Below are 27,322 nucleotides of genomic sequence, written 5' to 3'. Positions count from 1 at the left end.
CAATCCCTTGAGAGGTCCCAGATTGAAGAGTTTGCAGGCTGGGCTGAGGAACATCCCCCACTCGGTGCACAGATTTCATGTACTGGGCCTCTAATATATATACACACATATGTGTATGTGCATATATACTCACACACACATACACATGTGTGTGTATATATCAACAGAATCCTAATACTGATTCTCACCAGATATTTATGTGCCAGGCATGAGTTAGTTAGGGGCGGGGGGGGGGGGCTGTGGAGAAAGAGGTGAGAGGATGGACAGGTCTTTGCTATTGAACTTATTATGCTCTGGTGGAGGAGACAAATGCTCAACTAATTACAGATCAAGATCAGTGAGGAAAGCAATTCACATTTATGAGTTTACTTCTTATTGTTTTCCTCCTGCCCCCACTGGGGCACAGATCCAATCACAAGTGGCAACCAAATTTTACACAGGAAAAGAAAACAAAAGACTGAAATCGCAAATAAAAGAGGCTGCAGGAGTAGAGTCCTTGGAAGGAAGATTCCGGCTGATATCAGAAGGACAAAAATGAGTGAAGAGGCTGCAGAGAGCAGTTGAAGCAGAGAAAACAAGAGGGCCAAGTTTCTGAGGTGAAGAAGCACTGAGCATGACCCAGGAACTCAAGAGCATCAGGCTGGAGCCTGGTGAGTGAGGAGGGGAGGGAAGAGAGGGTGGGGATGGAGAGTCACGAAGGGGCAGTAGGATGGCATGACTTTGTAGGCTGTGGTGAGAAGTTTGAGTGTTATTTCACGCAACATGAAGCCTGTGAACTCTTATTGTAAGCGGAGGAGTGACATTTGACATTTTTAAAACAGCTCGTTCTCTCTGTCTGTCTGTGTGGGGAATGGATTCCAGCAGGGAGACCAACCAGTTAGAAGGTCACGGGGCAGTCAAGGGGATGGTGATGGTGGCTTCGGTGATGGTGGGCAGTGCAGATAGAAAGAAGTAAACAGCCTCGACAGTGTGGCTCAGTGGTTAAGCATTGACCTATGAACCAGAGGTCACGGTTTGATTTTCTGTCAGGGCACATGCTTGGGTTGTGGGGTATGTAGGAGGCAGCCGATCAATGATTCTCTCTCATCAGTGATATTTCTCTCTCTCTCTCTCTCTCTCTCTCTCTCTCTCTCTTTTTCCTTTCCTCTTTGAAATCAATAAAAATATATTTTCTAAAAAAGGAAAGAAGTAAACAAATTTAAGCTATGTGGGCAGTAGAGATACTGGTGACTCATTATATGTAAGATTTGAAGGAAAGACGATTATCATTATAAGGTTTTCAAATTTGCAAACAAATCTGATTTGTTCTCATGAACACACAATCCTAGTGAGATAGCGAGTAAAGGGGACCCGAGGGAGTCTTTTTCCCAGATGGAACTGGTCTAAATGAAGTCTGCTAAAGTCACGAGGAGCCTTAGTCTACATTCCCAGAGAAAGACAGCCTGGCTTCGGTCCAAACCGAGGACCTTCACTCTAAGAGAGGCTTCCAAGTGTCCAGAAAAAAATAAACAAAACAAACAAAACAAAAAAGAGGCACCAGTATTGATGCCGCTGAAGAGGAGAGTGCAGGTCTGCAGTCTGGGGATCACAGCCCAAGTGAAACCCTAGCCGCTGGGTGTGAAATGCCCCAGTGCTGAACTCAGATCCCCCGTGCTGATTAGTCAGGGCAGCGGAAGGGACCTGTAATCCAATACTTCCAGCTCTCTCTGGAATCTCCTCCCTGGAAGGAAGGTGGATGATGACTTTATTCTCTGACCCCTTCCAGGATCCCGACAAACGCAGTTTTCTTAAATGTCAGTTTCACTTAATAAGGTTCACACAAAGTAGATGCCCCACAAGGCAAAACTCATCTTTCCTAACACCTGCTGTGTTCATCTGATTTCGTTCATATTAGCAGGTGAAAGGCACTAGGGACCCTAGGTCTTGATGGATCTGTGACAACATGGTTTGACTAACTGAGTAACCGAGTTATTATCCAAGATATTTTATCTTTGTGCCTACGTTCTCTTATCTTTAGAAGTGATGGATTAGATCATATGTAACACATACATAAAATAATTTATCTGATTAATTTTCTTCCTGTAGATGGCAAACTAAGACTGAGCATTTGCATCTGATGCATCTTTGTACCCCATGAGAGCTGTGATGGCCATAAAGCGTACAACCTCATACTTAAGGAAGATTCAGATGTTGCCTTCAATTTTTTATTTATTTTTAATCTATTAATGTAGTCACTTGTGATAAATATCAATCAATGGTTAAGAAATATCAAACAACCAGTACATGAATAAATAAATGAGAAGAAACTAAAGGTGATACCTATGTCCTTTTTCAGTATTAAATTTTATAGTTTTATGGCTATCGTGGTTCATAAAAGGTCTTTTAGGAGTGAAAACCTTTACAGATAGAGTTGGATTAGAAGCAAGGTTCACTGCTTCCTGTGTATGGGTCCTGCATCAGTAAGAGCTGACCAGAATCCGAGTAAACAGGCTCTAGACCAGCGGTTCTCAACCTGTTGGTCCAGACCCCTTTGGGGGTCGAATGACCCTTTCACAGGGGTCACAGATATTTACATTACGATTCATAACAGTAGCAAAATTACAGTTATGAAGTAGCAATGAAAATAATTTTATGGTCAGGGTCACCACAACATGAGGAACCGTATTAAAGGGTCGCGGCATTAGGAAGGTTGAGAACCACTGCTCTAGACTCTAATGGAATTGTGACCTTGGGCAAGTGACATCCCTTCTCCAAAGTTCAGTGTCTTTTTCCATGTGAAATCTGGAGATTATAAAAGAACTGATTTCAGAGAGGCACTGCAAGGATGAAATGAAAACACTTAGCATAGTTTCTGGTTCATAATGAGTACTCTGCAGGCTTAAACCATCATTAACCGACTTACAGGTTATTATTTTACAAGCTTTGGAGCCCAGGGACAGTGAAATCACTCTCCCGGCTCTCCATTGTCCCAGCGAGATAAAACCCTTAAGCATTTTAGCAGGAGCAGGCATTCAGAAGTAGGAGTTGAATAGAGCAAAAAGGAATGATGTGGACGGCCAAAGAAACAGGTTAAAATCAAGTCAGCTGCAGAGTTTGGAGCTACCTATTGAGACAATACATTTTACAAGTGTTCACTTTCACTTTACATTGTGCTTTTGTTTGTATTAGTTTCATATTCCTCCAGCAAATCCTTGAGATAGGTACTAATATTTTTCTATCACTGTTGAGCAAACAATTTTAAAAAAATAAATAAGATTTTAGCCCTAGCCTGTTTGGCTCAGTGGCTAGAGTGTCAGCCTGCGGACTGAAAGGTCCCAGGTTTGATTCCGGTCAAGGGCACACCCCAGTGGGGGGTGTGCAGGAGGCAGCTGATCAATGTTTCTAACTCTCTATCCTTCTCCCTTCCTCTCTGAAATCAATAAAAATACATTTTCTAAAAAAGGAAAGAAGTAAACAAATTCAAGCTATGTGGGCAGTAGAAATAATAAAAACTGTTGACTCATTATACATAGGGTTTGAAGGGAAAGAGAGGAGTAATATTTTCTAAAAAAGAAAAGAAGTAAACAAATTTTATAAGTTAATAAAGTATTGATAAATCAATAAAATGTATTAAAAAACAAATAAGATTTTTAAAGTATTTTTTAAAATTCATTTAGCAGAGAGAAAGGGAGAGGAATAGAGAGTAAAAAACATGGATTAGCTGCCTCCTGCTGGGGATGTGCCCGCAATCCAAGGTACATGCCCTTTCAAGGAATCGAACCTGGGACCTTTCAGCCCGCAGGTCGATGCTCTATCCACTAAACCAAACCGGTTAGGGCAGAAATAAGACTTTAATAAATAAGTAAACTTCAATAAAAAAATTAAAAAATTAAAAAAAAATTAAAGCAATTTGCCTGTTCTTAAAGTGACTAGAACTCAGACTGCAAAGCTAGTTTTCGTAATCATGACTGGATCTTGGGAATCCACCAACCAAACTAGTTCTATACCATGAAAAACATGCCTAGAGAAAGTGAGAAGTACTGATCTTTACCAGATGTTTTTATCCATGATACCATATATTTCAATCACGTCTCACTTCCTTGGTGCTCTGTAGTTTTTACTAGTAAATAAGAACAGATATGCTTTTAGTACTCCAATAAAAACACATACACACTACAACACTGATCAATCACTCAGTCACAACAGGGAGTTTGTGTATCCTCAAACTTACTACTCTAGGTCTTTTCTAGTTGTTTTTCAACTGTTGTTTACACTTTGGCCGGAAAATTTTATGTCAGAGCTTTTATTACATGTTTAATGTTTACCTCATGTAGTTACCTCCTCAATTCTAACTGGTTGCCCAACTTTTAGCCCATTTTACAGATGAGGAAGCACGGGTTCCCAGAGTTTATTGGCACTAATGCGGTGTTATACTGTTTGGATGTTTGAACTACCTACTTTATTCAAAGCCAAGTACAATCTGGTGGTGAGAACTATAGTAATAGCCAAGGGACCTGAGAGAACAAAAAGGTCCTTGAGTTGCAAAAAATGTAAATTTATGCAAAATGCAGAAATCCTTGGTGGATACGATAATAACTTTTATTTCTTTTATTTTTAAAACCTTTGTTGTTGAGAGTATTATGTCCCTTATTTTCTCTCTTTGACCTCTTCTAACCACCCTCTTCCCCTCTCCCCACCACGCCCCCTAGGCCTTCGCCACCCTATTATCTGTGCACAGGTTCGGCATATATGCATACAGTTCTTTTGTTGATCTCTTCCCACTCACCCCTCTTTCCCTCTGAGATTCCACAGTCTGTTCCATGCTTCTAGGTTTCCAGATCTTACAATAATAACTTTTAGATCATCGTTCACCCTCTAGGCAGGCAAATTACCTTGTAGGTCCAATATACAGGGTGGTCCCCCAAAAATGTACACACACTTTGACAGATGACAGTTCAATTTTGAAAGTGAAATGTATTTTAATAAACATTACCTTTATAATTATTTGAAATGTGTGTCTATGTATTTTGGGGGGATCCCCTATAGACTAGGTTTCTTGACCCCTTTTGTGGAATAAACCCCTTTGGTCTTCTGGAGAATCCCATAGGCCTCTTCTCAGAATAATGTTTTAAAATGCGTCACAGAAAGAATAGAAATTATATTTAAATATATAGTTCTAGCATAGGACCCCTGAGGTTTTCAAGGAGTATGGGATGGGTTACTCAGGGGATGTTTCTGAGGTGACATTAGTGTCTTCCTTCTTCCTTCCGTCTATAAATAAGCCCCCATTTCCATAGTCACCCTCCCCCCCAATCTTTCCCTAGCTCAATCCAGTTTTTCTCATTTTTTTTAGCCACCTTCATCTCTTGCTTAGCCCCGCCCACTTTCCATAGCCACGCCCCTTCCTGGGGGCCGCCCCATTCTAGACTCCTCCCCCCACTAAGTCCCGCCTTCCCCTGGATTACTTCTCTGTTCCCTGCCAATCACGCTGGGCCACCGCGCCCCGCCCCCGCCCCTCCATCCAGCCTTTGGACAGCCTCTCCCGCCGGCGGAGGAGCTGTGGCTGCGGAAGGATGGAGCCCGCGGTGACCGGCGGCTTCTCCCTGGAGCAGTTCCGGGAGGCCTGTGCCGAGCTCCAGCAGCCCGCGCTGGCCGGGGCCGAGTGGCAGCTCATGATGGAGACCTTGGGCATCAGCATCTACCGGCTGCTGGACCAGGTAGCGGCCTGCCTGCTGCAGCACCGCGGGGCTGCCGCGTGCGTGCCAGGGCCAGCCTTCCCCGGGGGAACCGAGGGGCTGCAGCTGCGGAAATCCGGACCCTGGCTGCCTTCTGGACCTGGGAGGAGCGAGCGAGCCCTGGGCGGCGCCTCCAGCTGACCTGGTCCAGTTTCTGGGGGTGGGGAGGCCATCAGAGTTCAGCCTTAGGTCAGAGGCCCCATGGGGGTGTGGTCTGTTAGAAGTGAACTGTCCAGTGCAAACGTGGGTCTGCTGATTCTTAGCCTCATGCACCTCCAAGTGGGTGCCAGGGGTGTGTGTGTGGGGAGGTGTGTGTGTGTGGGGATATCCTCGAGTTTGAATCTAGGTGGAAAAGAAAGGACTTTGCAGAGACTGGATGTGCAGGGCGGCTGGTGTGTGGGGAGAGGAGTGTCGCTGCTGAGGAGGGACTTACCATCAGCTCTAGCCATTCCAGGGACCTGCTTCTTTTGGCTGCTGCCCCTTCCTTGTAAGTTGCCCTTAATAACTTTAGTCTGAAGCTTCCGAGGGAAAGATTCACCGAAGGCCTTGGAGGAATGGAGCTGGTTATTAAGCAGGCCTCCAGGCGTTCCTGCAGGCCTTTGGAACAAGGGGCCTTCCAGGTGGGAGGATCATATTGCACCTGAGCCCTGTCCTCAGTTGCTCTGTGTAATAGCAGTTCATGACAGTAGGTTAAAGGTCATCCTCAGGCAAGGTAAGTGAAATCCGGGTTTCTTGGCAGAGGACCAGAGGATTATAGTGTGAGAGCAGAGAGGAGCAGCTCTGGATGTCTTGCTACATACACCACTGGGTGTAGCAAGGTGAGCAAGTTCAAGGTCTAGGGCAGACAGAATTCATTTCCTAGGGAAATTTCAACAGTTACCTTGGTGCAAAATTGGACAGGTTTTCAGACAAGATCCGTTTATCTTCTCTTCGATTATTCCATTTTCCTTTACCAGCCACATCCGGGCATTTGCCAAGGTGTGTGCATTCGATTGTTGAGACATATCTGACATCGGGCCTATTTCCTTCCCCTTTACATGTACCTTCCTACATGTTTGTCACTTTTCAGGGCACTTCTCACCTAGAATTGCAGTGACCTCTTAACTGGTTCCCAGCTTTCCATCCTACACACGACAGTCCAAACACCCAAGAGGCTATGATCTTATCACTCCCATTTCAGTGGCATTGCTGATTGCAGAATTAATAATAACTGTTGTAACAGCGAGTACATTTCGTCTTTCTTATGTTCCAAGCACTGTTTAAGTCCTTGCAGGTACTTAATCCTCACATCACCCCTAATGTTAGGTGCTATGTTTATACTTAAAAAAAAAACCTGTATGGAAATGAATCTATGGAAATGTTAAGTTGCTTGTTCAAGATTTGAACTGGAATCAGAACTCAGCTGTCTTGCTGTGTCATAAATATGCTTCCATAGCGCCTCTCTGAAGCAAGGCAAATGTTGCCCACAGGTTATCCTGAACTAGCTGAACTAATTTGGTCTTTAAAAAAAATGTTATTATTATATTTTAATCTTTATTTTTGAAAGCATTACAAATGTCCCCTTTCCCCACATGGACCTCTTCCAACCCTCCCTCTCAAGGCCTTCACCATAAACTAGTTTGGTCTTAACTCATCTTTGAAACTAGTTTAGTCTTAATTCATCTTTCCAGCTTTATCTCCCATAACTCACGCATACTGCTCCTGTCCTCTAGCCACCCATACTCCTTGCCTTTGTGGTCAGCAAACTATGGTTCACGAGCCACATGCAGCTCTTTGGCCTCTTGGGTGTGCCTCTTCCACAAAATACCACAGCCTGGGCGAGTTTATTTTGAAGAAGTGGTGTTAGAAGAAGTTTAAAAGATTTGGCTCTCAAAAGAAATTTCTCTTTTGAAAAATATATTTTATTGATTTTCTACAGAGAGGAAGGGAGAGATATGAGAGCTAGAAACATAGATCAGCTGCCTCCTGCACACCCCTCACTGGGGATGTGCCCACAATCAAGGTACATGCCCTTGACCGGAATCGAACCTCAGACCTTTCAGTCTGCAGGCCAACGCTCTATCCACTGAGCCAAACTGGTTTTGGCTCAAAAGAAATTTCAATCTTACTGTTGATATTTGGCTCTATTACTAATGAGTTTGCTGACCACTGCCCTACCCCATGGGCCTGTGCCTTTTTGCTTTTGTATCTTTTATCCCATAGTATGTATGCATTGCCTGTAAGCTGAGGCAGAGTGACTGGCTTTGTATTGTGTATTGTTTCCGTTGTGTATTGTTATGTAGCAGGGACCACTTCTGTCCTGTAGGGGGGGCGTGAGTGGTATTTAGATAGTTCCTATCCCTACTAACCATTCTATATGTCTTGCTCCCACCTGTTCTGGGGATGAAGACAGTCATGGTACATTGATGTAAATTAGTGAGCTTTCACAAGTTTGGAGCATCCTAAGATTCCCATGGGCGTGCCATTGAGCCTCAGCGGACAGGATGGAGGGCCATTGCCCCTAGCCATGTTGACCTCTATCTGTATTGAAATGTGGAGGCCCTATTGGCTCAGGCTACACACCAGCTCCTTCCTAGAACCCTCACTGGCCTTCAGCAACACCCAGCATGACTGGCCGCCTGGCCCACTTTGCTGAAGCCTCATTTATTTTCCAGGTTGACGCCCATCCTGTACCTCCCTCCGGCGAGAGAATTCCTTCCAAGCTTTAGTTAGTACATCTTTTCTTATGAACACCCAGAGACTTGGGGTTGTTGTGTTTTCAAGGAAAGTTTTGATTTTGCCCTTGATCTCATTAACTCATTCATTGTTTAGTATAAATGTTATTTAGCCTCCATGTGCTTGTGTGTTTTTCAATTTTTTCTTCTTATAATGAAGTTCTTGTTTCATGCCATTGGGGTTCGATAAGATGCTTGATATACTTTCAGATTATATTTACTGATAATGTCCCAATAACCCACCACAGGCCCAGTTTACACCTATTGTCCCCGGAGAAAATTTTTACAACTGCCACTCTCCAAAGTGTGCCAGCTGGAATGGTAAATTATCGGGTGACCCTATATATAGCCACAGGCACTCAGACTGCATATGACTTATCTAATGATGTGTTCGGAGAGTGCAGAGACCATGGAGTCCGGACCATAGACCATGGACTCCGCTGTCAGAGTACTGGCTTCATGCCCATGTTCGGCCTTCATTAGTTGAGTGACCTTCCGTGAGTTTTATAAACTCTTATTAATGGAGGGGTCATTTATTGATATATCATTTACAAACAATAAAATCCACTAATTTAAGTACAATTCAGCGATTTTTAGTAAATGTATGCAATTATGCCACCTTCACCACCATCTAATGTTAGAAGAGTTGTGTCGCTCCCACAGGAAACCTCTTGATCGTTTGCAGTCACCTTGTTCCCACTCCCAGCCACCAATCTACCTCCTGTCTCTACCTTTTCTCAAAAGGTTTGCCTTTCCCTGGTTATTTCTCACAACTTCTCTAAGTCCCCATTTCTTTGTCTGAAGAATTGGTATATCTCCTGTTATTCCCATGCATTAAGTGGGCTAATCCAGTGGTCGGCAAACTCATTAGTCAACAGAGCCAAATATCAACAGGACAATGCTTGACATTTCTTTTGAGAGCCAAATTTTTTATTTTTATTTATTTAAAAGATATATTTTATTGATTTTTTTACAGAGAGGAAAGGAGAGGGATAGAGAGTTAGAAACATCGATGAGAGAGAAACATTGATCAGCTGTTCCTGCACACCCCCTACTGGGGATGTGGTGCCTGCAACCCAGGTATGTGCCCTTCTGGAATCGAACCCGGGTCCTTTCAGTCTGCAGGCCCATGCTCTATCCCAGGGGTCCTCAAACTTTTTAAAGTGGGGGCCAGATCACGGTCCCTCAGAGAGCTGGAGGGCCGGACTATATGAACTACTAATTCCTACTGTAACACCTTGGCTGCGCTCACTGCCCAAAAAACCTGGCGGGCAGGATCCGACCCCCCTGGGGGCTGCATGTGGCCCGCGGGCCATAGTTTGAAGACCCCTGTCCGCTGAGCCAAACTGGTTTCTTTTGAGAGCCAAATTTTTACAACTTAAACTTCTTCTAACACTACTTCTTCAAAATACTCACCCAGGCCGTAGTATTTTGTGGAAGAGCCACACTCAAGGGGCCAAAGAACTGCATGTGGCTCATGAGCCAGTTTGCCGACCACTGGGCTAACCCATATGAAGCATTCAGCTCAGTGTGTGTGGTATTTAGTAAGCTACCTCTCATGATCTTTCTATATAGCTATCTGCAATCCTAAGAGATGAAACCTACCTTGCTTCCTTAGAGAGATCTAAACCGGTGAATCAGATTTAGCTCACCGTCTCCACGCAGTCTTGGTGCACATTTCCCAGTGGCAGCTGTAGCTTTGGCTCTTGCCATCAGAACTGGCAAGAAATGCTCACTTTTCCTACCATCTGAGTCTGTTGCTTGCCAGAGTGGCTGGCGTTGGACAGCTTCCACAGCCGTAGGCATTATCCCTGAGGAATAGGAATGAGCTCTTCTGTGAAAAGCAAAGAAAATCCAGTGCACAGCACAGGGTGTGCTCGCAGGATTAGGGAAATGGGATTCATCAGGGCTCTCTGGAAGTTAGTGATGTACATGTAGATAAACACCATAAACTGAAGAGAACGAGTGAGGTCGGTGGAGGGGTGGGTAGAGGGGCTGGGGGTCCACCAAGGATTGATTCTCCACAATGTCAAATGCAAACATTGTGATATTTTGATGTTTCTCATGTATACACATGTTAGCTCTTACAGAATTTATTATGCTTAGGGATAAATACGTGTACCGTTATTGGCAGTTCTGTTCCTCAACATATGTTAACCCTGTGAATGCAAGTGAAAAGAAATGGAACAGTTGTCTTGCATTCATTTGAATAACCGTTGCTAAGAAATGTAGCATCTTGCCTGGCCAGTGTGGCTCAGTAGCTGTATCAACCTATGAACCAAGAGGTCATGATTCAATTCCCAGTCAGGGCACATGCCTGGGTTGTGAGCTCAAACCCCAGTGTTGGGCATACAGGAGGCAGCCGATCAATGATTCTTTCTCATCATTAATATTTCTCTCTCTCCTCTATTCCCTTCCTCTCTGAAATCAATAAGAATATATTTTTAAAAAAGAAAGAAAGAAATGCAGCAGCTTGATATGGAGACCAGTTAGCCAGAATAACAGGGCATCTCAAACAAACCCCCCCCCCGCCCCCCCCCCCCCCCCCGGCCCCGACCCCAGGTCTTCCTTTATAAAGTAAAGATAATAACATGATGACTTAGAGGGATTATTGTGGCTATTAATCATTAAGCACAGTGCCGTCTTGGAGTAGGTACTTCATAGATATTCCTTTTCCCGAAAACATGCATTATGTTGCAGTTCTGAATCCTGAGTTCTTCAGTCTGGAAAAAGAGTGTCATATCGAACACTAATTACTTTTTATGGGATGAACTTTAGGCGGATCATCTAATTTAATCGTCATAGTCATGTCCTTAGGTAGGAACTCCCATTAGACCCACTGGGCCGCTGAGAAGAGCAAGGCCAGTCGGTGGGAGAGCTTAGACGCTAGGCCTGCTGTGCCTCTGAGCCCCGGCCGTGAGCACCAGGCTATAGTTTCTGGCTACAGTTTTCTGTATTTTCATGACTCTTTGGAATAACACAAAGGAAGACAGCACAGCCCTGCTCTGCTGAAAGTGATCATATTCATCCTTTCTCCATTCCCAGCTTTCCCTGGCCCTTATCTGAACCCCCCAAAGAGCATCTACAAAGTACCTCTTGGGGTGGTTGGAGGCCCATTGGACACACACTGGGCTTAGGGACTGAAGGGAGCATCTCTGTGGGAGGTCCATCCTGGGTGGTCTGGGGCAGAAGCACTGGCTTGGGGACCGGAAGGAACAGGTTCCCTCCCATCCAGGCTTTGCCACTAACAGTGTTGTTGACTGATGCTTGGCAAATCACTGACATCTTTTACATGAAGGCTCTAAGGCCCCTTCTGGCTGTAAAATGTTGTGTGATGGGTCTTGTTTACCTTAAGCATTAGCATGTGGTCTGCAACAGTGGCCTGGACAGAAGAGCTAAAGAAGGAGACATTGTGGGCAGTAGGAGCGGCCGGTGTCACCTTCTTTCTGTCCCAAGTACTAGCTGTAGAACTCAGGCACATGATTTAGCCTCACTGCAGTTCTTTGTATAAAGACGGAGGCAACACCAATGTTTCTATCTACACTGAGTGGCCAGATAATTATGATCTCTGGACACAAAATAATCTGGCCACTCAAAAAAAAAAAAAAAAAAAGCCGAGACCGGTTTGGCTCAATGGATAGAGCATCGGCTTGGGGACTGAAGGGACCCGGGTTCGATTCCGGTCAAGGGCATGTACCTTGGTTGCGGGCATATCCCCAGTAGGGGGTGTGCAAGAGGCAGCTGATCGATGACTCTCTCTCATCGATGTTTCTAGCTTTCTATCTCTCTCCCTTTCTCTCTGTACAAAATCAATAAAATATATATTAATATATATATCTATATATATATCTATATATCTATATATATATATATATATATATAGATATAGATATAGATATATATACACACACACACACACATTCGAGGAGGCCTGGTGCATGAATTCGTGCATGGGTGGGGGTCCAGCCAGCCTAGCCAGGGGGAGGGGACATGGGCAGTTGGCTGGTCTGCCTGCTGGCTGAACTCCTGGTCGAGGGGACAATTTTCAATACTAGCCTTTTATTATATAGGATATACACTGAGTGGCCAGATTATTATGCATTCAGAGGTCATAATAATCTGGCCACTCAGTGTATAAGGCAGTCAGAGCTATGTTAGAGAGCACATGAGATAATGAATATAAGTCAGGAAACGGCATCCTGCTGCGAGAAACAATCGCTGGCATTATTGAAATAACAGGCAGCAGGTCCCAGTGATGGGAAGACTTCAAATGTGAAGTGCATGGCTGCTGCAGCGCTGTTGACAGGTCTCCAAAGGAAGCACTTTCCAAGCCAAAAATCCAGCCCGAGCTTGATTTCTTCTCAAGGCTAAGGACGTGGTGGGTCCCAGCAAGACTGTAATTTTTTTTTTTTTCTGAGTTAACTAAATGGAAGGAGGCAGCACTTTCTATAAAAGGATGTGTGGAGTTGTAGATATCTCTATATAAACTGAAATATACTTCTACTTAATGTTCATTGACAGGGTCCGTTATCTCTCACTTCTCTTCCTTGGCCACGCATTTTAGCAATACTTATATACTTCCGTACTGTTGTGATGAAGTTACACATAATCATATTTCCCTGTAAATGGTCATATCTTATCAGCACTATTCTATCAGTCTACTTTTACTTTTTACATAATGTGTTTTAGAGAGAGTGGAAGGGAAGGAGAAAGAGGGAGAGGAACATTGATTTGAGAGGGACCTCTCGCACACGCTCTGACTGGGGTTGGGAATCAAACATGCAAGCCTTCAGTGTAGGTGCCCTTGACAGGAAATTGAACCACTGAGCCACACTGGCCAGGATGGGGGTTCTTTTTTTCTTAATTGTAATGTGAGTCTTTTTTTAATTGTTTTTTTATAATTAAATTTTTTTTAAAATTACAGTTGGCATACAGTATTAGTTGGAGGTGTACAGCATGGTGATTAGACATTTATATAACTTACAGAGCGATCACCTTGAGAAGGCTCATATCCATCTGACATCAGACATCAGTATTACAATACTATTGACTGTTTTTTTTTTTAGCAAGAAAGAAGGGGGTGTCTTCTTCTGGTAACTGTATCTCACATTAAATATTGACCGATGCTTTCCCACTGAGTAATTCTTTTACTATGTGAAGCATAGGAAGTTAAATGTTCTATAAGTGGAGCATTAGACAAGTAGATAGTGTGTTGTTTTCCAGTGTGATTGAAAAAACGGAGCCATTCTTCATTGCGGTTTAAAACCTTTTGAGTAATCTCATTTGTATTAATTTATTGAAATGTTAGGAAGTTTAGAAATGTAACTGCAACAAATGTTATAGAGAGCTTATAGCTCTACTTTTAAAAAACAAAATCAATAGTAAAACTTTGCCCAAATTAAGCTAAGATTTGTACTTTTTTCTGTCAAATTGTACAAACAGTGGTACCCAATCCTGGTGAGATGATCCTTTGCTACTAGGGAGAGTATAAATTGGTATAATTTTTAAAACATTTATTTAAAGTATAAAGAACCTTAAAATGTTAATATAATTTATCTACAAGGAAGCTTTCCTAATGAAAAAGTTAGAATTATGGACCAATTTGGTCTGTATGAAATAATAGATTATTCCAGCGGTATTTATATTTGTAAAAATATTTGGAAACAGAAATAACTTAAAAGAATAACTAAGTTAGGTGTGACCTCTCCAGAGCTTCAATATAATATTGTTAAAAATAAGAAGACAAGCTGTTTATATCATTATTACCATTTTTGTAACATAGAGAAGTATTTATTTACTTAAAAGAAATGTGTCCATATTACCAATAGGTATTTATGGATTATGGGGGGGTCACATGCCATTTTCATTCATTCTTTTTTGGCATTTTCCAATTTTCCTATAATGAATATGAATTATTTCTACAATGCTAAAAACATTCACTGTATTTTAAAAAAATGTATTTTTATTGATTTCAGAGAAGAATGGAGAGGGAGAGAGATTTAGAAACATCAATGATAAGAGAATCATAGATCTGGCTGCCTCCTGCATACCCCCTCCTGGGGATCAAGCCCTTGACAGGCATGTGCCCTTGACCAGAATCGAACCCACAACCCTTCAGTCCGCAGGCTGGGCTCTATCCACTGAACCAACCTGGCTAGGGCTCACTGTATTTTTTAAAAGACAAAATAAGAACACGAGTATATATGCTGAGATCCTTTTTTAAAAAAAAAAAAAAAAAAAAGAAATAATGGGTGGGAAAAAAAAAAGTGTTTTGACCCAGGACATTGGGTGGGGCCACGCAGCACTCGAAAAGAACTTTCTATTGCTAGACGAGGAAAGGTGTTACCGAGTATCTTGTTCCTGTGAGGTCTGGCCTTTCTCAGCGCTGCCTCGAAGGGAGCGTGTAAAGGAAGCCGTCACAATAGCTCGTTCTTCGGTGCTCACGTCAATCACCGCCTTCTATTCTCCTCTTCCTGCAGGGCTTCTGTTTTCTTTTCTGTGCAGGACTGAGGTCACCAGGGCTGTGGTGCCACTCAGGAGGGCCAGGAGCCAGTGTGAGGAAACAGTTTGTCTTCATTTACCCAGATCGCTAAAGCTAACCCATGTCAGGTTGGGGAGATAACGATCTCAAGACATTAATTGTCCCTTTTGCTCAGCCTGTGTGGAAAACAGGGCCCTCAATATTCCTGAACAAGGAGCTAATTGTCTTCCTTCCGACGGTGATGAAAACATGTGTGGGTCTAAATGCAGGCGAGGGGTACACCCTCACTACCTTTCCAGATGTGAGTGTGAGGGGCGGGGCAGGAAGGAGAGGTTTCTCCCCAGGTCTGTCCTTCCGCTGGGGCACCCATGGCCCAGCACGTAGGGCGTTCAGGTCTGTTAGTTTGTCACTCTCTGACAGGAAGCCCTTGGTATCAAGCCAATTACTTCTGGAGCTGGAAAATCCTTCTGGATTTCATTGCAATTTGGCTTTCTATTCCTTGCCAGGTATTTTCACACGTGCCTGCAATTCCTAAACTGGGTATTTCACCCCTGGGTTATGCCACCTGAGCTAGGAGACCCTGGAACAGGCCTCATGATGTCTGGAAAGATACACCATGCTTACCCCCTTGACTTCACATGAGTTTCCAGCATGGCGCTGCAGAGGATGGCTTCGCTTAGGCACAATTACCCAGTAACATGACGTTAGCACATGGACGTTGAGTGGCTCTAAAGCAGTGTTTCCCAAACTTCTCTCATGATGAGAATCACCTGGTGGAGTTGTTAAACTACAGATTCCTGAATCCCTACTAAGAAGTGCTAAACAAGAATTTTTGGGAACATTTAGGTAAAATTGTATACTTAACTTAGTGCTCTGTCTTAGAGCACTAGTTAAGTATACAATTTTACCTATATGTTCTGTCTTAGAGCACTAGTTAAGTATACAATTTTACCTATATGTTCTGTCTTAGAGCACTAGTTAAGTATACAATTTTACCTATATGTTCTGTCTTAGAGCACTAGTTAAGTATACAATTTTACCTATATGTTCTGTCTTAGAGCACTAGTTAAGTATACAATTTTACCTATATGTTCTGTCTTAGAGCACTAGTTAAGTATACAATTTTACCTAAATGTTCCCAAAAATTCTTGTTTAGCACTTCTTAGTAGGGATTCAGGAATCTGTAGTTTAACAACTCCACCAGGTGATTCTCATCATGAGAGAAGTTTGGGAAACACTGCTCTAAAGGCTTGCTTTCTGTTGGTTTGCCTTTGCAATGACATTTAAGGGCCCCTGGTTTAATCCTCAAATTAGAGCCTTTAGGCAAGGTGACGGGTTAGGAAGTTCAAGTTGCCATTGGGAGAGTGCAAATGTGTAGTGACCAACTGCAGCCCAGGACCCTCGCAGACGAGGGTTCTTGTACTTTGGAATCTAGAAACTATTTTTTTTTCCTGAATAAAAGGGATGAATATGATCTGTAACTGATGTTTCTTCCCCTTTATGCACAAGTGCTTTATATAAAAGAGAAGCAGTGTTGACAAATTCCGTCTTAGGATTGATAAAACGGTGTATTGGGTTCATTAGGCCCCATGGAATCCAAAACAGTAACCTGTCCCCTGAATGCTAGCTGTCTATGCGACACCCCCTACTTGCATGTTTAATAAGCACCCCAAACTCAAGGTGGAGCCCTTGATGACCCCACAGCCCACAAATGATCTCTCCCCCAAGTGTTTTGTTTTATTTTTTCCTTACAAAAAGGAGCTCCCCATTTGCCTGGTTGTTCAAGCAAAGGTTCTGAGAGTTATCCTCACTTCTTTGCTTTCTCTTTCACTTAGCCAGTCTGTCCCCACCGCAATTGTCATGACTTCTAAAATATATCCCTAAGTCACTGACCTCTCCCCATTACTGTTGTTACCATCCCATTCAGATCACTGTCTTCTCTGGACTATGGCACTGTTTTCTAAACCACTTTCTTACTCTCTTAGGATCTCTTTTCTACCAAGCAGTGAGTCATCTGCTTCTTCATCATCATGTCACCAAGATGACGGGAAGGGGCTCAATAACTAGTGTGGCATGAACCCCATCCTCAGCTGTTGTTCACACGCTGTGCCGTCCAGCTGTCTCGCAACTTGGGAATCAATAGGTTGTTTCTGCCTGTTCTGTTTCTACAGCAGACGGGACTGTATGAGTATAAAGTCTTCGGAGTTCTGGAGGACTGCCCGCCGGCTCTGCTCGCGGACGTCTATATGGACTTAGACTACAGAAAACAGTGGGACCAGTATGTCAAAGGTGAGTAAACACCCACTATTTTTTAAAAAGTCAACTAGGAAGTGGACTCTATTGTTACTTATTCTACCAAGCGGAAAGCAGCAGGTTTAATTTCTACTCTGTTATGTTTCATTTTAAAGTTTGGCATAAACGCCTTACGCGCTGGGCTGAAAGGTGCCTTTGCTGTTCTCAGGACTTGCTCTTTGCACGCTTACTGGTCCACTCTCCAGTTTGCTCAGCGGGCCACTCTGTTCTCTCTGTAAGTTGGTTGTCATCTGTATACCTACGTATCATGGAAGGCTTCTTGGAGGAGGTGGTGTCTGAGCTTTGTTTTGGGAGTGGAACCCAAGAATACTGTATGTGAGGAAGTGAGGGTAAGGGGATGAGTGGTGCAAGGGCATTCCATGCCCAGAGAATAGCATGAGTCAAGTCAGGAAAATGTGAAACAGCATGATATGTACAACTTGTGAGCAATTGGGCAGCAGAATCTGGAGTTAGGGTGGGAAGAGGGTTCAGATCCCCAAGGCCTAGGCTGGCTGCCAGTCTGCAGTCCTTAGATTGTACACTATGGGTGATGGAGAGTTATGAAAGGCATTAAACAGGGGATCCCCTGCCATAGAGCTGGGAGAGACCTCTGCCATCTCGGTCACAGGGGCATAGAACTACGGAGTTGCCAAGGGGCACACAGACTCTGAAAGACCCTTGTCATCAGGTTTCCTGGTTGCAAGTAATGAAAATGCTAACGAATACCCATGTAAGAAAAGGAAAATGTTTACTGGTTCGTGGCATTGAAAACTCCACGGATGTCTGGCTTCCAGGAGAGCTGCCTCCAATACTTGACTCACTTCTCCATCTTTTGACTCCATTTTTCCGCCTGAATCCTCAGGCAGATTCCTATGTCATGTCATGCAAAGATGCCACCAGAAGATCCAGGCTCATCAGTAACCATATGGCTAACCCCAGAGGAACAGGAAGGAGAACCCCACTTCCTGCTGCTGGCAGCCGGAGCCCAGGATTGGCTCTCATCGGCTCAGCATGGACCACGTGCTTATTTCCCGTGGCCCTTTCTCATGCTTTTGGGTCACTTACTGTGTTCAGATATGCTTCGTATCTAGGGGGAATTGTGATGCTCGCCCATCCAAGAGACAAACTGTTTTCTCTGTCTCGGTTTCCCTAGAAGCCATTCCGAAGTCACCGAAGTGGCTCATGAGGTGCACATGTGTGTCTTCAGTTTGAGAGAGAGCAGCGTGAGGAAGCAGGCAGCATGTAGAATCCATTTTCTGGGGATGGTCCCAGCAAAGGCATCCTGACTTTGGGGCAGACAGTTGCAGAGCTTCTGACATTTGGTTTTCATGTCATGGTGTCTGGTTCACCCGACTTGCTTCTCTGGAACAATCCTGCGATCTAAACCTAACTCTGGTCCTCCTGGGTATTCTGTGAGCTCCCTGAGGGCCTTTACTAAGCCACTTCTCAGCTTAAACCTGCTTGAGTGGCCAAGCAAAGACCCTAGCCCGAGGTCCCTGAACTAACTCCCATGGGCATGTCTTGCCACTTTTCCAGCCCTGGGATTGATGCTGAGCCAGCTTTGCTTAAACCACATAGTTGGGAAGGAGGGGAAGTTGATGCCTTGAAGAAGCAGTGAGATGCTAGTTCACAAACGGAGCATGGGAAAGCAACAGGTGTCCATCTCTTCCCTTCCTTTCAAGGGCTGTCTTCCATCCCTGTGGCACCAGTGGCTGGGCAAGCACTTTATTAGATTTTCTTTTATTTTTAAAAAATATTTCATTGATTTTTCACAGAGAGGAAGAGAGAGGGATAGAGAGTTAGAAACATCGATGAGAGAGAATCATCGATCAGCTGCCTCTTGTACACCCCCTACTGGGGATGTGCCCGCAACCAAGGTACATGTCCTTGACCGGAATCGAACCCGGGACCTTTCAGTCCGCAGGCCAATGCTCTATCCACTGAGCCAAACCGGTCCCGGCTATTAGATTTTCTTTTAAAAACTGAGTTAAACAATATGTTTTTTCCTCATCTGCTTCTCAAGGCAACCTTGGCTTGGCTTCCTCTATAATGTTAGGGAGATGTTTGCAGTACATCTGGGATGAGAGGGGATACATATAATTGAATTCCTTTGCTATCTCCCTCCAAGAGCGGCTGCTGTTTGCACACCAGAGCATGATGGGGTAGTCAGGAGATTTCTGTGGCATAGTGCACAGAAACAAGGGAGAGAAGCAAGATACTTCGCCACAATGACACCACTTTCTCTTTGTCCAGGAAGGACACTGCCTTCTCCAGAACCTTTCTTTTCCAGCTAAAAGCACTAGGCCAGTGGTCGGCAAACTCATTAGTCAACAGAGCCAAGTATCAACAGTACAAAGATTGAAATTTCTTTTTAGAGCCACATTTTTTAAATTTGAACTTCTTCTAATGCCACTTCTTCAAAATAGATTCTCCAAGGCCGTGGTATTTTGTGGAAGAGCCACACTCAAGGTCCCAAAGAGCCGCATGTGGTTGGTTCATGAGCTGCAGTGTGCCAACCACGGTGCTAGACTAAGCAACTCTGTCCTCAGCCAGTGGTCATGTCTTAAAATCTAGAGGGGGAAAAGGTCTTAAAAGCAAAATTGTTGGTACTCTAGTGACATCTGGTGGTTACCCTGATCTTGAAACCTGAAGGGTTTATTCTTGTCTGATTCATTGCTCTCTAACTGAGAATCCTGTTTTTGCTCTGAGTAGACCAGTTTTGTTGGGTTCCTTGATGTTGACTCTGCTTTTATATTCACTGGACCGTGTCCTTAGGCAACAAGCTGTCAGTGGTAATGAACGGGCCTGACTATTTTAGAATTCTGTGCTGTATGCATTAATGGTTTATTATGTTCTACGAGCTCATCCTACGTAGGCTTCGTGTTAATTGAAACCAAAGAGGCTTCCAGAAATATTAACTTCTTTTGTTCTCCTTAGAACTCTACGAGAAAGAATGCAACGGCGAGACTGTGGTCTACTGGGAAGTGAAGTACCCGTTTCCCATGTCCAACAGGGATGTATCCTTTCCCAGGGGGCACCGTTTCTTGACTTTCTAAGGATTGCTGGGCACCGGGTCCATTGTCCAGTGGTGGTCTGTCCAGCAAGTGTGGACACCATTGTCTTTGATCCTTGCAGAAGCATCTGCCACACCTGTTATTGCACCCTGTGCAGCTTTTGGAAACCTCGGGTGGGATCTCTGGACCTGACCACGTGGAGCGTCTGTAACTATGGTCACTGGAGGGAAGCCTCTACTTTCCTGAGATCTTTCCTAGGGCTCGAAGTTGTTTTGCTTGAAGAATTGAGGACTTGGGAAGACCTTTTAATCAAGTTTAACACACTCCCCAATCTAGAGAAAGGTAAAGTGACAGAGGCATCCGTACAGGTGATGAGTGGCACAGTGGGGACTAGAGTCCCCACACTTCCAGCTCTCCTCAGACCTCTTCATGTTTTATGGACCCCACAGTGGTCCCTCCATCACTCTTGGCTCTGGACACTGCCTATGTGCTTCTTCTCCTCAATTTCCTTATGTATCTTATGATGCAGTTGAATGGAATGTGGGGAGTTAGAGCTACCACTCGGAGGTCCTAAGAAGCCTGGGAGGGTGGGATGGGACTTTTGCTGGGTGAGAGGTACGGGGGTAGGATGACGGACAGGCAAGCTTTCTCTTTAATCATAGCAGTGGAGCACTTCACACATTGAATTTCCATATAAAGGGGCTCGTTGATGAAAACGTAACTTGTGGAAACCACTGAATTATGTGATCACTGGATCTTATCTAGCCCTAACATTCTGTAAGTCAGTTGGTTCCTAAATAATTATTCCCTAAAAAGAGAGGGAGTGTATGGGTGTGTTCTGTGTGTTTTGTCTGTGTGTGCTTTTGTGTCTTCCTGGCCCCCAACTAGATTTTAAACTCCATAAAGGTTTATTTTTTGCCACAGTTCCCACATCCTGCTAGATAGCTTACATTGCACGTGGCATGTATTTCAACAAATTGTGGGTTACTTAACCCCTTAGATTTTATGTAGTTTTCTCTAATCCTACCAACAAGAGTCATCAGTCAACAGGCAACATCATCCCCATTTCACAGTGAGGGAAACTGAGGCAAAGAGAAGTTCGGAACTTGACTCAGGTTCACACAGCTGATGGGTGGAAAAGGCAGGTCTGGGACCAGGTCCAGCTGTCTCCAGAGATGGTGATCTCGACCAGGCCATGGTCCTGCCTCTCTGACCTCACAGGGTCACTGCTGGGTAGGTAATCACAGCGGTGAATACGCAGGACTCCTTAAACTTATATTTCATTGGCTTTCCTGTGTCACATGATACCAGGAGTTGTTTTTAGTCTTTCTATGTGCATATACCAGTATGTCACTCTAATAAGGGTTGTTACATTTTTGAAAACAGAGAATAGTGCAGTGGTAAGGAACATTCATTTTGGAGAGAAAGAGCCCAGGTTGTGCATGCAGCCATCCTCTGGTTTGCTGCGTGACCTGTGTGACCTTGGAAAAGGCCTTTTGGGTCCCTGGGTGAACTGGTTGTTCTCCAGTCATAGGCCCCCGTGGCATGGTGGACCTCCCAACCGCCAAATTTTAATCATTATGTGTATCAAGTTAATTTTTCCTCAGCGGAGTGTCAGGTGCCATCTATCACATGAGCTGAGTAAGTTGTGGGAGAAAGTGGGGCAGTATTTGCTGTGAAGTGGGAGAGAGGAGATCCGGAGCCAAAGGCAACACCATTTCTTCCCTAAAACATTTGAAAACTTTATTCCCCATGACTTAGAGACGGAGGGCAATGGACCATCACTCGGGCTGCCTGAGTGACGAGTGGTACAACTGTGGGTGCTTCTGAGACTCTGAGGTGTATGGGGCTGTGGTTGTTGCTATTATAGTAAGTGCAACTGTGTTATACTGAGAGTGATTTTTTTTATTGTCTTAGGCATTTAATTCTTAATAGTGTTAAATCTAAAATTCTGTCATTGGAAAGTATACAGGCAAAGAGTTGACCTATGAAAGTTAAATAGGTTTTGAAGCCAGATCTGGGTTCCGATTCAGGTTTCATCACTTCAGCAGAACGCTGGGACCAGAGGCATGTGTCTTTACCTCTCCGGTGTAATGTCATCTGTTAGATCGGGGTATTTGTACTGAACTCATGGTGATTTTTCAGGATCAAAATAGATGCTACAGGGCAGTGATTGGCAAACTGCAGCTTGTGAGCCACATGCTGCAGTTTGCCCCCTTGAGTGTGGCTCTTCCACAAGATACCACGGCCTGGGTGAGTCTTATTTTGAAGAAGTGGCCTTAGAAGAAGTTTAAGTTTAAAACGTTTGGCTCTCAAAAGAAATTTCAGTGGTTGTACTGTTGATATTTGGCTCTGTTGACTAAGGAGTTTGCCGACCACTGAATAAGGAGATGGGGCAGGTGGGTGAAGTAACAGTTCCAGGGAGACCATGGGAGGAACAGAACCCCGCCTTTGGCTTCTGGTTTGGGGTGCTTTCCTTCTGCCCATCTGAGATGCTGGTGTGATGTCATGCCTTGACTGGCACTGCAGTATGTCTACATCCGGCAGCGGCGAGAGCTGGACGTGGAAGGACGGAAGATCTACGTGGTCCTGGCCAAGAGCGCCTCCGTGCCACAGTTTGCTGAGAGGCCGGGCGTGATCCAGGTGAAGGGGTACAAGCAGAGCCTGGCGATTGAGAGCGATGGCAAGAAGGGGAGCAAAGGTAAAGCCAGGGTGCATGTGGGCGCACCGGCCAGGGCCACCCATGCGAAGGGCACGCTGATCGTGAGGCATATAAATGCATGATCCTCATTCCCTGAGGTCAGAGAACGGGCAGGGGTGCAAGACAAACATGGGGAGAGATTCAGTTCATCCAGAAAACTTGGCTGGAGTACAAGGTGGATGTTTAAATCTGACCTGATCCACTCTTTACTGACTGTTGTCCGGGTGAAATAGAACATCAGAGTCCACCAGAGGGCTCAGCATTGACTCCAGGTGGGTCCTGTGGGTGGGGCAAAGAACCCATAGGAATGTTTGGGGGACAGCTCCTTCTCAGCAAAAACTCAGAGTCTCAGGGCCTGCCTACTCAAGTTCAAACCATGAGAAGAGCTGGGGCAGAGAGTGGGGCACAGGGCCCCTGCCCTATTGGCATGAGAGGGCCTTGAACTGGAGACAAAACCCAAGCCATAGTTCTGATGCCTGTTAACAAGTTGACTTTGACAAGTCAACCCACACTTCTTAGTCTCCATTTTACCCAGTATACACTGGGGTTTAATTTCACCAACTCCTTACAATTGTTAGGTTAGTGCAGTGGTCGGCAAACTCGTTATTCAACAGAGCCAAATATCAACAGTGCAATGATTGAAATTTCTGTTGAGAGCCAAAAACCGACTTCTGCGCATGGGCCATGAAGTTTCAATCACACTGTATGTGCGTGCCCGCACGTGGTATTCCTGTGGAAGAGCCACACTCAAGGGGCCAAAGAGCCGCATGTGGCTCGTGAGCCGCAGTTTGCCGACCACTGGGTTAGTGAATGAAGAAATAATGAGACTCCATCCAAGTGTCTGGCACTTGCCAGGTACTTCATAAATAGCAGCAAAATGTACATTGGCTATGTTTTCAAAAATGTTTATGTAGAAATGCCCTGGAAGACAAGGCCGAGGAGAGAATCTACCCAAGTTATCTGCTACCTCCCCTCTCTCCTTCTGGGTCCGACCCTGAAGCGGGAGGTTCCCAGGGTTTGTGGCTGCACCTTTCTGACCGATTTTCTCCTGCTGACTCGTGCTTTCTCTCCCCCTCTAGTGTTCATGCACTACTTCGATAACCCAGGTGGCCAGATTCCGTCCTGGCTCATTAACTGGGCTGCCAAGGTGAGCTCCCAGGAGGCCGAGGCGGGAAGTGTGTCTGACAAATGTTGACACAGCCCGTGGGGCTGTCAGGCCGGAGAGACACGCTGTCTCAGGCCTAATGAGGCTCTTTTATGAAGCAGCGTGGTTGAGTGACCACGGTTGGGACCGGGGTTGCCAACACCCAGGATGAAGCTGGGGCAAAAGACAAAGAATCCTTCGCTGGAATGCCAGCCCCTCCCTGCCTGTGCCCCGAGACCCCGCCAGGATCACTCTCTGGAACCTCGGGACAATAGCCTGCTCCCCGTGCGGACAATGGTGCCTTTGGAGCCTGTGTCTGCTTTCCGAGGAGCTGGCCTGGCTGGGGAGACAGCCTGACGGCTCCGCGCCTGGGGGAAGCCCCCGGTTTTGTTCCTGTGGTTTTGCTCTGTTGCTCTGTGAGGAGAGGGAACCACAATGGTCGCCCCGATCCCTGGAGACTGCCTAGGCGCCTGCTTCACCAGGACCAGTCTGCCTGCTGTGTACAAGCCCTACTAACCTGCTGGAGGGCTCATCAGACCCCCTGGGAGCGGGACAAAGCTCAGAGGCTTTGGGTCAAACCCAAGTGAATTTGAATCCAGGCCCTGCTCTGTGTAATTAATTGATGGAAGCCATTGAGTTTTTCCCTTTTAAAAGGGCCTGGGTATTACCTACTTCGTAGAGTGGGTGTAGATAAGACAAGGTTTGTGGAAAGTCTTGCACAATGGCCCACACTCACTAAACAATAGTGGGTATATTCCAGTGGTCGGCAAACTCATTAGGCAACAGAGCCAAATATCAACAGTACAACAATTGAAGTTTCTTTTGAGAGCCGAATTTTTTTAAACTTCAACTTCTTCTAATGCCACTTGTTCAAAATAGACTCGCCCAGGCCGTGGTATTTTGTGGAAGAGCCACACTCCAGGGGCCAATGAGCCACATGTGGCTGGAGAGCCGCAGTTTGCTGACCACTGGTATATCCAGCCTCATGCCCCCAAATCCTCACCAGTCTCTACTTCTGCAAAACGGGTCCTTCCACTTCTTCAGAGGAGCTGACAACCCAGCCCCATCCCATTTCTCATGTTTTCTTTTTCTTTTCAAGAAACAGTGTCTTTGAAATGTCTTAGCTTTCATTAGCAAGAGCCAAAGTAGAAGGCAGTGTCTCGCAACAGTGGCTTCTGTAGTCTAGTCTCATCTGCGTCCTGGATCTTAGCTTTTGCCTGTGACAACTTGAAATCTGGTCTAGGCCCTGTTGTCTTTCCTCCTCCTCCTCCTCCTCCTCCTCCTCCTCCTCCTCCTCCTCCTCCTCCTCCTCCTCCTCCTTCTCCTTCTACTTTTTGAAATATATTTTATTGATTTTTTACAGAGAGGAAGAGATAAGGATAGAGAGTTAGAAACATCAATGAGAGAGAAACATCAATCAGCTGCCTCCTGCACACCCCCCACTGGGGATGTGCCCACAACCAAGGTACATGGTCTTGACTAGAATCAAACCTGGGACCTTTCAGTCCCCAGGCCGACGCTCTATCCACTGAGCCAAACCGGTTTCAGCTGTTGTCTTTCCTTCTTTCCCGAGTCGCCTTTGTCTCCCCGAGCCACGTGCCTGGGAATTGGGGGTGATTGCTGTGAGAACTTAGACGTGACAGTATCCTTTGCTTTGCAGAATGGAGTCCCTAACTTCTTGAAAGACTTGGCGAAAGCCTGTCAGATCTACCGCCAGAAAACCTAAGGAAGGGCCTTGGGAACCTTGTGCCCACAGACCGACATCTGCGGAAGAGCCACAACCCACGGATCCTCAGCCTTCCTTTCACTTTCCCGTCCTCAGAGGCCGGCACTCTCTCCAGCTCGGCCCCAGCCTCCGCGTGTGCCTGACGCCCGGCTTCCTTTCCCACTCTCGCTGCCCTGGGACCCGCTGGCTGCCTCCTTCCACGGTTGAATGTGCGTCAGATGAGGGAAACTTCTGCTTGTTTGTTTTTTCAAAAGGGAAGTCCTCAGTAGGGAACACAATCACTCCATTGTGCCTTTGGAAGGGGATGGGTGGGTGGAGAAGCCACCACCACAACAAAAAACACACACACACACTAGTAAGAATGCCCCCTCCAGGCAAGCTGGCTCCTGCCCAGAACTGGATTTCTTGTGACTCTGACTCCAGAGGGGCTGCTGGAAGTTGCATTCCCTGCAGAGTTGGCTCACAGTGCGCCAAGACTGGGAGGCTGTGTATGTCCCTTTGCCTTAAGTCTGGTGACTTGATTTGGCTGGGGTCCGAGGGGATAATCCAATAACAGTCTCTGCCCATCTCCACAGCTAGGGGATCACAAGCTGCTTTGATTTGAAAAACACTGTAGGCCTGCCTAAGCATATGACTATGACGTGACAACCATTTTTTCCTCATCACCCATGCCTGGGTGTTTCTCTATCCCTTATGCCACTGGGGAAAGGTTGGCCACACCTCACTAGCTCTTCGTTTTACTGGAAATGGAGCATCTGGATGGCTCTGGTAGTTAACCAAAGCCAAGATGCTTTGCACACGGCCCTGTGATAAAGTGTCCTTATAGGCAATATGACAGATTTCCCATCCGGAACGTTTGGGGACGTTGACAGGATCATGGTCCACAGCCAGGGACATATTAATGAGCGACTTGGTTGACTCTGACCTTTTTTTCTCAGGAATCCTCCCCAAGTTGTCTACCCACCACCCCAAAGATTTCTATGTTTTCTTCTGAATTTTGGTTGGGCCAGATATCCTGTGACACAGCCTTGATGATCTCAGAAATCGTTTAAGCACTGTGTGTGACAGTGTCAACCTCAAACAGGCGTAGACATTCGGGAGGTGAAGCCAGAAGCCAGGGGTTTATTGAAACGGGATATCTCAGACTGCACGTTTTCTCTCTGGGAAGGAAAGTGATTGAAGACCAAATAAATACAGAGTGGCTTCTATTTATCCTGTGTGCAGCTTCCTTACCACCTGGTTCTTTCTGTGAGAATGAATCACTTTGCTCTCTTTGGTTTACAAGTCACATCTGACCGAACTCATAGACTTAAACAAAACAAAAAACACACACAAAAAAAGAATTTTAGGCTCACTTACCTGCAAGGCCATGTGAAGAAGGATTTCAGGTATGGGTTGATTCAGGTGCTCAAATTAATGTTATAATTCAGCTCTCTTCTTCAAGTTATTTTTTATTTTTTTTTTAAATATATATTTTATTGATTTTTTTTACAGAGAGGAAGAGAGAGAGATAGAGAGTTAGAAACATTGATGAGA

The 27,322-nt window shown here is 45.1% G+C and overlaps 1 protein-coding gene across 1 annotated transcript; it reads left to right on the top strand.

Annotated features, from left to right (window-relative positions):
• The first annotated feature begins 5,485 nt into the window (after window positions 1-5,485).
• On the top strand, window positions 5,486-27,092 carry PCTP (phosphatidylcholine transfer protein). The gene is made up of 6 exons (XM_084862619.1): window positions 5,486-5,696; window positions 17,081-17,198; window positions 20,139-20,218; window positions 22,745-22,916; window positions 23,996-24,063; window positions 25,721-27,092. Exons 1-6 carry the CDS (start codon window positions 5,553-5,555, stop codon window positions 25,784-25,786), a joined length of 648 nt encoding a protein of 215 aa, XP_084718745.1. The 5' UTR covers window positions 5,486-5,552; the 3' UTR covers window positions 25,787-27,092.
• Window positions 27,093-27,322: the final 230 nt, after the last annotated feature.

The sequence above is a fragment of the Pipistrellus hanaki genome (assembly GCF_964339955.1).
Source record: "Pipistrellus hanaki genome assembly, chromosome: 16".
Classification (NCBI taxonomy): Eukaryota; Metazoa; Chordata; class Mammalia; order Chiroptera; family Vespertilionidae; genus Pipistrellus; species Pipistrellus hanaki.
This window is presented reverse-complemented; position numbering and strand designations above follow the sequence as displayed.

Excerpts from the sequence above, each read along its gene's own strand:
- PCTP (XM_084862619.1), top strand. The coding sequence starts at position 5,553 with ATGGAGCCCGCGGTGACCGGCGGCTTCTCCCTGGAGCAGTTCCGGGAG. Across the intron at positions 17,199-20,138 it reads GTGGGACCAGTATGTCAAAG|AACTCTACGAGAAAGAATGC; the intron begins GTGAGTAAACAC and ends TGTTCTCCTTAG. Across the intron at positions 22,917-23,995 it reads TGGCAAGAAGGGGAGCAAAG|TGTTCATGCACTACTTCGAT; the intron begins GTAAAGCCAGGG and ends CTCCCCCTCTAG.